Source organism: Gossypium hirsutum, chromosome A05, assembly GCF_007990345.1.
Source record: "Gossypium hirsutum isolate 1008001.06 chromosome A05, Gossypium_hirsutum_v2.1, whole genome shotgun sequence".
Classification (NCBI taxonomy): domain Eukaryota; kingdom Viridiplantae; phylum Streptophyta; class Magnoliopsida; order Malvales; family Malvaceae; genus Gossypium; species Gossypium hirsutum.
In genome coordinates, this window is record NC_053428.1 from 66,886,971 (window position 1) to 66,899,748 (window position 12,778).

The 12,778-nt window shown below is 33.7% G+C and overlaps 1 protein-coding gene across 2 annotated transcripts; it reads left to right on the plus strand.

Annotated features, from left to right (window-relative positions):
• Positions 1-6,326: 6,326 nt before the first annotated feature.
• On the plus strand, positions 6,327-9,551 carry LOC107960060 (ultraviolet-B receptor UVR8). 2 transcript variants are annotated; one of them, XM_016896267.2, is made up of 8 exons: positions 6,327-6,612; positions 6,727-6,879; positions 7,277-7,435; positions 7,937-8,104; positions 8,267-8,398; positions 8,607-8,693; positions 8,954-9,043; positions 9,117-9,551. In XM_016896267.2, exons 1-8 carry the CDS (start codon positions 6,378-6,380, stop codon positions 9,296-9,298), a joined length of 1,206 nt encoding a protein of 401 aa, XP_016751756.2. In that variant the 5' UTR covers positions 6,327-6,377; the 3' UTR covers positions 9,299-9,551. The 2 variants fall into 2 exon arrangements, with proteins under 2 accessions (XP_016751756.2, XP_016751757.2); XM_016896268.2 differs by lacking the exon at positions 7,277-7,435 and having other exon boundaries at positions 6,336-6,612.
• The last annotated feature ends 3,227 nt before the right edge of the window (positions 9,552-12,778 follow it).

Below are 12,778 nucleotides of genomic sequence, written 5' to 3' on the forward strand. Positions count from 1 at the left end.
TGTCTATGACATGTCTTGGCCATCAAACTTGGTCTACCATGCTTGTCATGGCCGGCCACTACTAGTAGGGGGGAATTTGACATGCAAGTCCCCCCTTTGTCCACATGCACTAATAGGTCCTCACACATTGACCTATCACATTTTAGAATTTTCTCACATAAGTCCTATTGACTAAATTCACATGAAATCAACCAAATTGAAGCTTGAAATTTTCACACATTCATAATTACATATTCTAGACAATAAGTATCACATTCAAACATTTCGGTGACTCGGTTTAGCGGTCCCGAAACCACTTCCCGACTAGGGTCAACTTTGGGCTGTCACATCCATGATACTTAACCAATATCAGCCAATTTCAATGGCCATTTACGAAATGAATCATCAAACACATTTGGCCAAATTGAATATGACACATAACAAAATGACCAAGTCCCTATACATGCCATAACTCAAAATAATGTAATCATAAGTACCCAAAATGAAAATTTGATAGTGTGAATGGATCTCCGACCGTCTTCGATCCCTGAGTTCGCTTGGCGACACTATAAGACAAAGGAAAAAGAAAAAGGGGTAAGCTATAAAGCTTAGTAAATTCCTATGCAAATAATTGGCATCATAGACACATTTTAACATATTCTTAACATGAAGTAAATTAACATAGGTATCATTGTAAATCTCATAATCAAACTTGCCATAAATGATATTAAAACCTTAACATCGTAACTTACTCAATCGAACCTTACCATGAGTTCATCACATATCGAGCTCATTAAGCATGAGTTTTGCGTACATACCTATACCACATACCATAATCTTTCATAACTTTAACATGGCCGTTAACTTACCCGTTGAACCACTTGGAATACTAAAGGATACTCGGGAAACCTCACACACATAGTACCATACCAATGCCATATCCCAGATATGGTCTTACATGGCATCTCGTATCAATTCCAATAGCCCAGCTATGGCCTACACGCAATCTCATATCGATGTCATATCCCAGATATGGTCTTATACATAATCTCAGCTAACCCTAATGTTATGACATTTGTATCCTAACTATTCCTAAGGTTCAACCGGGATATTTCTCACTTGTCATCCATTGTCGATTTTCATCCCAAGAGTCAAACATAAATTCATACAATATTATAGTACTTAAAACATAAATAAATAATGCATTATTTACATACGAACTTACCTCGATACAAAAATAGGAGAAAAGGATTTAATCGTCAAACACTTTATTCTTTCCCCTATCAAGGTCCAAACTTCATTTTTCTTGATCTATAATAGAAAATTTAACTTATTTAATATTCACATTACTCAAATCAGTCCAAACATCATATTATGGCAAAATTACCTTTTTGCCCCTAAAGTTTCACATTTTTATAAATTAGTCCTTAGGCTCGTAAAATGAAATGTATTCAATTTCTTTGTTACCCAAGCCTAGCCAAACCATATACATGCTCATATCAGCCCACATTTTTCATAAAATTAGATTTTTACTACCCATTTTACATCTTTTTACAAATAAGTCCTTTTTAAGTATATTCATGAAAAATCACTTAGTAAAAGTTGTTTATTACACATAAAACTTTCATTTTATACCATTAAACATCAAAATACATGCATGTCACACATGGGTAAAATTTTAAACATGAGCCCTACTTCAAAATAATGGTAGAAATAGGTAAATTGAGTTACGAGGACTTCAAAAATGTAAATAACATTAAAAACGGGGCTAAGATGCACTTACTATCAAGCTTGAAAGTTGAAGAAACCCTTGCTATGGAGCCCTTATGAAATTCAGCCAAGGTAGAAGAAAGGTGGACAAAATTTTGGCTTTATTTTCCCTTTTTATTCTTTTATTTACCAAATAACCAAAATGCCCTTTTTGCCAAACTTTAAAATTTTATCTCACCATATCCATTTTTGTCCACTAACTTAACAAATGCTCTAATTATCAAATAAGGCCCTCTAATTTTAAATTTCATAGCAATTGGACACCTTTAACATGTAGAATTCAACTTTTGTACTTTTTACGATTTAGTCTTTTTGACTAAATTGAGTGCCCAAACGTTAAAATTTTTGAACGAAATTTTCACGAAATTATTCTGTGAAATTGTAGACCATAAAAATATAATAAATTTTTTTTTACTACATCGGATTCATGGTCTCGAAACCACTAGTCTGACTAGCCCCAAAATCGGGTTGTTACAGTGTCTACCCGTGTGGACAAAACGAAGCCATTTCTAGCATCCTTTCTCACCCAAAATTTCACCCAAGACCTGCACTTGAAACACACATCCAATACCAACCAATCCAAACATTCAAAATAGACAAATTCATCATTCAAAATAGACAATTCCATCATTCATCATGGCATACTATTACATACATATGTGTTTGTAAACTTACCTTGGTTTAACTTAGGCAATAATAACATTTGATCACATGTTCTTAACATAACACATGAGTAAATATATATCATAATAATCTAATTAGCCATACCAAAATGAACCATTACTAGCCATTCTAATGGCTAGGTTACAAAATAACAATTCAAGTTACTATTGGCCAAGTTGTCCTATACATGCCATTATACCAAGATGATTTTTGCTAATTATACCCAAAATGACTAGTTGATGGTGTGACGATGCTCCAATGATCTCCAACCCTCGTGAGCTTCCAAGCACTATAAAAAAAAGGGAAAAATAAACGGAGTAAGTATTTCATGCTTAGTAAGTTCGTATAACGGAAACTAAACTTATCAATCCTGTTTATTAAATCTAAGCATACAATGTCATGTTTCCATCCATTTGGCTAAATTGCCTAATCACATGCATTCAATCAAACATGTTAGTCCCCAAAATCTTCATATCGATCAAGTAACATAGATGAGCTCTTCATACAAATTTCCTTTAAGACATCATTCATTTCATTCCATAATTCTCTTACCATGTCTAGAGTTATATGTCCATTGAATCATTGAAATTCTGATGGATGCTCAAGTAGTACACTCAAGGTGTACAATTTAATAATCCGTCAATTCTTATTCAATGGTACCTTTTAAGGAACTTAATCAAGGAACACACTCTCGAGCCACATATCGAATAACAGGATTACCAGTCCAGGCTAAATCCTTTATATAACGTAAGCTTAGTGGAGCTCAATTAAGATAACAAGTCCAGGCTAAACCTTAATCATAACGTATGCTCGTGAGGTATTATATCTAGATTACTCGTCCAGGCTAAATCCTTTATTTAACAAGGTCAATGGGATTACTCGTCCTAGCTAAATCCCGTCCACAGCAAATGAAGGACCTTATTAGTTTCGAGAAAACGCATATAATTATTGGAATTCAATAATCAATCGAGGCTTAACCCTTTATCACCATTTCAAGCATTATATCAAAATTTCCATTATAGTATACAAGTAAAGCACATAAATATAAATCACATTACATACAAACACAACATTCAATTAGCATAATTACATGCTCGATTAAGTTACACGAACTTACCTCGACACTTGTTCTCATTAGAAATCTACTAATCCTGAACCTTTTCTTTTCCTCGATCTAACCTCAAATTAGTGTTTTCTGGATTTATATGAATGAATTTAACCATAAATTTCACACATTTAATATTTAAATGGACTTACGTCCTAGGAAAAATTACCATTTTGCCCCTAACTTTTCTATAAATTTTGATTTTGTCCTTAGGCCTGGAAAATGAAACTTGTGCAAATTACTCCCTATTCCAAGCCTAACCAAAGCCCCATTACAAATTTTCCAGCACATGTATTCATAAAATTTCATAATTTTTCATCAAATTTTATAACTTTTCATTTTAGTCCCTAAATCATGTTTTCATCAATAATCACTTTGTAAAAGTTGTTTATCTATAAAAAATATTTCATTTTCTAGCATGAATTTCTAATTTCCAGAATATACATCCATGACCCATTTTCATACCTTGATAACTTTTCAAATTAATCCCTCAAATAGAGAGATTAAGCTATCTTGGTTTCAAAAATACCAAAGTTACTAAAAACGTGACAAGAGAACTTACCCAATTAAGCCTTGAAAGTTTCCCCTCTCTCTCCTAGGGTTTCCATAGAATTTTAGGTTGAAGATGATAATAATAAGATGATATTTTCTTTTATCATCTTTTAATTAATTTAATTATTTCAAATTCCAATTTAGTCCTTGACCTTTTCTAATTTTTCCATGGATGAGTCACGAAGAATCTACATACTTTTTTAATGGTCTAATTACCATATAAGGACCTCTAGATTTGAATTCCATAGCTATTTAATCCTTATAGCTACTAGAATTCAACTTTCGCATTTTATGCAATTTAGTCCTTCTCGTAATTAAGCACTAAATCGATAAAATTCTCGTATCAAAATTTTCATACGACATATCTACCATATTACGGGCCATATAATAAAATAAAAATAAATTATATTTTTAGGTCAGATTTGTGGTCCCGAAACTACTATTCTAATTTCAATGAAAAATTGGTTGTTACAGTCCAACCTACCATAGTACTTCAGGAAGTGAGCTCTTCCTCAAACATATCTCAATTATTTCTTATTTTTTAACAATTACAGTAATCACATCAAAACATGCTAATAAAAAAAAAACTATATTGTGTTAGAATTATAAAGTAAGTGACCACCTATGATGCAACCATAGCACTAACAACTAATTATGTAAACTTAATAATTCAACAACTAATTATGTAAACTTTCTTATCTTTTTCATGCCAGAAGTATGTTCTTATATAAGACTCCTAAAGATAAACATTGAACAAATAGTATATTTTATATTACAGTTTATCATATGAATATATGAATCTCAGTCAAATAATCCATAGTGATCAAGAAAAGTGGCACGTATTTCAACATTTTTTTCCTATTTTTTGATTATGATAAACTAATTTTTAAATAAGAATAGAATGAATAGAGTAGGAAAAAATTGAGAGCTAATGCATTATTTTTCTGAATATTTCACTGGTGATGGATAGACCTGTTTATAAGTTGGGTTATTTAATTCGACCTGAAGGTTCGCTCGAAAATGAGAGTATTAAGATAAAAAAGTAAAACCTGTTTAAAAAATGGGCTTGACCTCAGGTAAGGTATTTTTTGTCTGGGCCCGACACGAATTAACAAAAGGATAAAAAAAATCTGTTATTTGTTTTTGTTATTTTAATGTTATTTTTTTTGTTCTTTTCTCCTTATTTTGCTACCATTTCACTATTATATTGCTACAATTTTGTTGTTATTATTTAGATATTGTATAACATTTATTTTATTGTTAATTTTGTTATTATTTTAGAGGCATTTGCTTGTTATGTTGCATTTATGTTAGTGTTATTTAAGTATACATATTTTTAAAAATTTATTTTCAATTTATTGAAAAATATTTATTTTAATATTTTTAGTATTTTTGATGTATTATATATATTTAAAAATAATATAAAAATTTACTATGGGTGGGTCGGGTCGAACTCGAGTTTTAGTATTTTTATCCAGACCGAGCTTAGGCAAAATTTTAGACCCATTATTCGGGCCAACCAGGCCGGGCTCAGACCTAAGATTTTGGTTGAGTCCGACCCATAAACACCTCAAGTGATGGATCAAATTTAGTTGTAGGGAAGGCTCGACATCGCTATTGGCAACCAAAAATGTTTGTTAGTAAAACCATGTAGTTTCAACTGGGTTGAATCATTATCTGCGATTAGGGGTTCACGTTCGATTGAATTAATTGAGTTGACGAGTCTTATTTTATCATTTTAACGCGATTTAAATTTTTTTCAACTCGAGTTGAGTGAAATGAAATTCAAGTCAAGCCAAATCGAGTGAAATTTTTTAAATTAAATTAACAAATTAAACATGTCAAATTAAAATATTGTTATAGTATAACTAATTCCGTGTTAGAGTACAAACTATGTATATTTGAAAACCTTTTTAAAGTAAAATAAGAAAAAAGTAATATACTTTAGTATTGATAAACTTGAATTATTAATTAATTTATTTAGTTTCAAAATTATTATTTTAGAATATTTTTAAAATTTTAACATTTTTTAAATATTCTTTAGAATTTTTAATTTTTTTATTTTTTATTAAGAAACTAATTTAATCATTTTTAAAATTGAGGGAGATTAAATAAGTATTTATTGGAATTATTAAAATTATAAAATTTAAATAGAAACTATCTCAAAACTCCAATTAATTATAAGAATTATGTAAAAAAATTTTTTTGATTAATTTCCAAATTTTTAATTTCGATTAGAATTTTTACTTGCCCTTATGCGACGGATTAAAATACGAAATAAGGTACTTGGGCTCTGGGTTTTTTTGCCATGGCGATGGAAGTAAATCCGACGAGCAAACAAACAATAATCGATAATGAAACACAGAGAGAGAAAGTAGAAGAACAACTATGGAGCTGGGGAGCAGGAACGGATGGACAGCTGGGCACCCTCAGGCTCCAAGACGAGCACCTCCCTCAACTCCTTAATGTCCCTTCACTATCTTCCGCTTCATCCGTCTCTATGCTCGCATGTGGCGGCGCTCACGTTGTTGGCTTGACCTCAGGTACCGTCCTTAGAACTTTCTACTTTGCTTTATTTTTCTTCTATGTCCTTTGTCGATTTCCCAGGCAATAAATTATGTTGTTTGACGCAAAACTTTGTTTAATGAACTTTGTAGGTGGGAAAGTACTAACATGGGGAAGGGGAAACTCAGGTCAGTTAGGCCATGGAGACATGGATTGCTTGCTATCTCCAAAGATTGTAATGTCTTTGGAGAGTTACTGCATCACTCAAGTTTCAGCTGGATGGAGCCATTCTGGATTTGTTTCAGGTTCCTTCCATATATATATATATCTTACCTCTATATGAAACCGTTATACTGAAAGTAAGCCGATTTTAGATATTTCGGTATGCAAATAAGCTATCTTATAGTTACCATATGTAATTAAATTGATGAGGTTGCTTAGTTTTTCCATTTTAATTTGTGCATTTCTTTTTGGTACAAAGCCAAGTCAGAAATTGGGGAGAGGATTACATCAACAGGGTTTGAACCTTGGTAGTTGAGGTGTCAGCAAGAGGCCTTGACCATTGCTCCCTTATGCTATTGACTGTGCACTTAGTTCTGAAGCTTCTAATTCTGATTAAGCTTATTGGAGATTAAGAATTTCATACGGCCTCATTAATGTTGTTGAGCATACTACTGAACTAATTTTCTAATTACTTATCAGATGAAGGGTGTGTTTTTACTTGTGGAGATGGATCGTTTGGCCAGCTCGGGCATGGTGATTACAGGTCACATTGCTCTCCTGTTAAAGTATCATTTTTTGTTAATAAGCATGTTGAACAGATAGCTTGTGGCATGCGCCATTCACTTGTCCTACTGAAAGGTAAACGTGACAATGATTTGTTGTAGTGTTAGTAGTCCTGAAAGCAACATGAAGGATTTAATTTTCCATATAATTTACTTGTGTTTGCCTTAATTTTTTGCACATGTGTTTTCGATTCTATCTTTTTTATCATTTATGTATGTTCACCACTTCAGTTAAGCTGATGAAAACTCCACGGGTTGAGCTAAGTGATGAAAGATGAACAGTGAAGCTATATTTTTTTCGCAACCTTTTTGCAAATGATGATTTAATTTTTTGAATTTACATTTTTCCAAATGATGATTAATAATGATGCTTTGTTGTATGCTTTCTGTGACCCTTGGGGTGAATTGCAATTTGCGAGCTAAACATAGAATAAGGAATCTCACATGAGTAAAGCATAGTGTTTCTATCTTGGATGCTTGGTGAATATGAAAGAAGACTAGATGAGTACCCTTTGAAGGTTTAGCTTAGTGATTCATATTTACTTAAATCATCAATAACCAAGTTTTGTCTCTGCAGATGGTTCAGGAAATCTACTTTATGGATTTGGATCTGGAAAGCGTGGTCAATTGGGTATTTCAATAGATAGAATCAAGTCTGTCAATGCTCCTGAGATTATCCGTGGATTTGATGATGTTCAAATCATTACCATCACTGCAAATGCAGACCACAATGCAGCATTATCTGGTGAGTACTCCAAATTAGCTGAATATTTGTGGCATAAAACATTTTGGATCATAAGTATAACCCCTTTAGGTGAAAAAGTAAAATTTAGCTCCAATCACAAGCCTGCTAATTTTAATTTAAACTTCCGAGTAATTCATAGTTGTGTTTTGTCTGTTGCACCAGCTGATGGAGAATTGTACACTTGGGGAAGAGGGTTTGGTGCAACATCTGATTTTCTTAGTCCTCAACAATCACCTTCATCATTGAAGTTCTCTAAAGTTGCACTTGGTTGGAATCATGCTCTAGTATTATCTGGTATGCATACACACTTGTTAATCCGTTATAGACTTGTAGTTTATTTTTTACTTGATCTATTTGCCAGTAACTGAATATTAACTTTTCCCACCCAGGCCCCTGCCAAGAGAAAAGGAAAATTCCTAGGCGAATTTTCAGCTTTTCTAGAATTCTACCTGGCAAGATATTGTAAACCGCATGTTTATGACATCGTTTTCGTTTTGTGCAGATAATGGAGAAGTTTTTATGCTTGGTGGTTGTCATCATGGAATGCTAAGCAATCCTGAGATAACAACTCTCTCAAAGCATTTATCAGGTGATCCTTAAGGAAAACTAAGACTAGAACTTTGATTTCGTCATAAAAAATAAATAAATAAGCAAGAACTTCAATATGCTTTAGTGCAATAGTAGTTTTAGGATTGATGCTTACATATATACATTAGAGGTGTTTGGTTTCTTAACTATCATGATTGGAAGGGAATTGCGGGGAAAGAAAAACATGAACATCAGATATTTATATATGTATATGTACATATACCAACCATTATGCGATTGTTTATGTTTTGGCTGATATAGATGGAGCTGTTTTGGAGAGAGTCCCAGGTCTTGATGGGATAAAAGTTGTGGACATTGCAGCTGGAGCTGAGCACTCTGCTATTGTAACAGGCAAAGTCACATGAATCTTTCACTGGTTTGTGCCTGATCATAATGTTTACTGATTTTTCTTTCCAATTGGCAGAGGAAGGAGTGATTAAGATATGGGGTTGGGGTGAACATGGGCAGCTTGGTCTTGGGAGTTCAAGGGACGAAAGCAGCCCTAAAACAGTCAGTTTAGGTGTTGAAGTTAAACGCAAAAATGGTACAGTCAGAGTTTACTGTGGGAGTGGATATACGTATGCCATTAGTACATTTTGTTCTTAATGATACATTCTGGTTAACCTCAAAGAGACATTATGCCTTGGCTATGTAAATCAACGGGAGCAAACTTTTCTGGAAGCAGTCCGAGGAAAAGTTTAGAGCTGTTTCATCACTCCTGACGGTGTTTTTTCTTCTAAAAAAAGTAAATTGTGTTCAGTTACTCAATATAATGGTTAACCGTACCTACTGATATGTATTGTATCCAATTCGGTACCTTCCTGTTTTGATTTGTATCAATTATCTTGATCTTGTACCAGTTGAGGTTGGCACCATCTTGTGTTGATGCTTACAAAATTTTATTTTTTGGTTTTTTTTAAAATAGCTATTTAATATAAAAGGTTTATACCACATGAAAAAAATTGTGAAAAGAATATATTAAAATTAAGTGACGCTTTTATTAAAATGGTAAAGTTAAAAGTTTAAATTCGTTTATTAAATTTAAGTTTTATTATAGTATTATTTTTTTATAAAACACGAAAAGATAAGTATTTTTGTATTATTTGTTCCTTTATAAAAATAAATGTATTTTTGTATTTTTTGAATTGAGTTAGTATTCAGTTTATTTGTAATACTAATTCACTCAATAAATTATTATGTATATATGAATTTTTGTTCTCTTAGAAATTATTTCTATTTTTAAATTTTATTCAAAGTTATGTTTATTACCCCATATTTAAAAAAAAAACTTTTGAATATTAAATATAATTTTTATATTTTATATTTTATATTTATATATAAATATTCATATGTATTAAGTAAAGTGTATTTATGTGTAAAATATATTATTAAATTTTTATCAAAAGATTTTTTTAACTCCAAAGCTAACAGTTTGCTCTGAAGTATCACGATTTAATTTAGCAAGTCTAGGGTTTTATTCGATTGGTTTTTTTGTTTTTGTTTTTGTTTTTTTTGTTTTTGTTTTTGTGATTGGAGGTTTTTTTGGCGCAGATAAGAGAAAAGTTTTTTAAGAGAAGGATATTTATGAAATTTGTAACACCCCAAACTCGGCCTAGACGTTACGGTTGAATTCGGCAATGTCACATGAGAGTGTTTTTGGAAAACCGTTTCAATACATAAAAACCGTTCCAATTATTATCTTTTACTTAGTTTGGAAAAACTGTTAATTTATTGATTGGCTAGGAAACATTTCTTAATACGCGGAAGCTTTAAAATCCAAACAACTCTTGGTATCATTTTACTTACGAAAACCTTAGTTAATTTTAGAAAAACACGCTTAGCCGTTGCAGTTTATATTCCAAAATCACAGTTCAAAAATCTAAATTAAAATCGAAAGTCCCAGTCCAAAATTACATCAAAATTCCCCTAAAAATAATGAAAATAATGGATAAAGCAAAAGCAGTAAGTTCATAAACCAAAATGTAGGTGGTCGTGGTCACCATTGAGTCCCCCACTGCACCGATCCGCCTACTGTTGGGGATTACTTGAACAAATAAAACAAATAAAGGGTGAGTTTTCGCAACTCAGTGTGTACATCCCCACAGTTTAGCATGCATACAGTCAGATAACAGAATACAGTCATAATTCGGGCTTGAACCCTTTTACAGAATTGTGTGGGCCTTTGCCCACTCGAAAACGGAATCAGATACAACTTAGGGCCTTAGCCCATATCAGATATAGCATGCATAACAGATCGGAATAACAGAAACAAGCCCACCAACCTTGCACACCAACTCCGTCCAACCTAACACACCATGTGGGTATAAAATCAACCCACCCATCCCTATACACCAAATATGGGGATAAAATCGACCCATCCAACCCTACACACCATAAAGTATCGTAATGCGGCACATGTCATGAATACGCAGCTCGGCTGCCAGATAACAGGCTTATGAAGCCTTCAGATACTACCTTTGCTTCATCAAACCCACCCTAATGTAATGCATCATACAATATGGCATGCTATAATGTGGATAAACAGATCATACATTTATATTCAAAATAGTATAGATATACATGCTAATATGGTAACACATACATCACAATATCATATCATAGAACAGGGGTCTAAGCATTGCTTACCGACCCTTCGACAGGTCACAGTCGACTTGGGCGACCTGTGCAACCTTACAGAACATTTCAGAAAAATGGGCTCACATGCCCATATGTCCTGCTCGTGTGGGCCACACGGCCCAAATTGGCCTTGGCCGTGTGGATAACATAGCTTGACCTGAATTTCCACACGCCCATGTGGCCCACACAGCCCAATTGGCCAAGCCCGTGTCTCGCACACGGCCTCGCCAGCCATCACACGGTAGTGTCCATCGTGTCCATGTAGCGCGCGCACGGCCTAGTTCGTCGACCACACCCCCGTGTACTTCTATACAGCCTACCACACGGGCGACCACACGCCCGTGTGGCTTCGACAGAATCATTTTCGGCTTTTGCCGATTCTCGTTTCCTAAGCAGTCGGGGTACACACCTGGTATCGTTTCGAAGCTAACGCAACCACGAGCACTCACGAACCTATTATTGAACAGTACGTCACTTAGTTAGTCACTTAAACTGAGTTACTAAGGACAGGAAAATCCCGGAAGTTAACGATGACCTTACCTCCTAACGAACAACGGCAGTTCCTCGCTGATTTAGAGCATCGTTTTAACAGTTTACATAATCTTGTTTGTCTCCTAAACAGAAACAATCTCTTAACAACGCAACATTCATAAAAAAGAAACAAAACGCACCCTTATACTTACCGAATTCGCGCCAAACGCAGAGATAAGTAATGATGATGGAAAAGGACCAAAAAATCAATAACAAAAAGAAGGAAAATGGCAACAAAAAGGGGAATTTCGGCTGGAGAAATAGAAAAAGAATGTGGAGAAGAGGAAATTTTGCAGAGGAAAATCGGCAGAGAGGGAAAGCAAAATATTTGGGTCACTCTCAAATCCCTTGTTTTGCTCCCGCTAAACCTCAACTATAGCAAATACTCAGAATCCCAAGCCAACTCAAACACTCCCACGACATTAGCAATAAAAATACTACCTCCGTTCATACTCGAACCCAAAACCTCCCTCACACCAACACTCCATTTATCCACCAGACCAGCAGGCCCATTCTTGCATATTTTAATAAACAAATACTTATAAGCCTAACAACCAAAGACAAGGCCTTATTCAAATAAAAACCAAAATTTTCCCCAAGCTAAGGCTTGAACTCAAGACTTCTCAGACACTCCCAAAACACATAACCATTAAAGCAGATAGATATTTGTGTCATATTCTAACAGAATCAGAAATATAAATTTTGGGGCGTTACAAAATTTGTTAGAAAAATTGAACTTTGTAGGTTCGTGATTCTTACATAACCAGGAAATGTAGATTTTTCTAAAACATGGTAGAGGAGCTATCGATGTAGAAGGAGCTTGCAGAATTAAACTTTGAGGAAGAAGAGGATGAAGGTCTGCAATTTGTGACAGAGGCTAGACCACAAAGATCAATTTCTGAGATGTGTTTAGTTGGA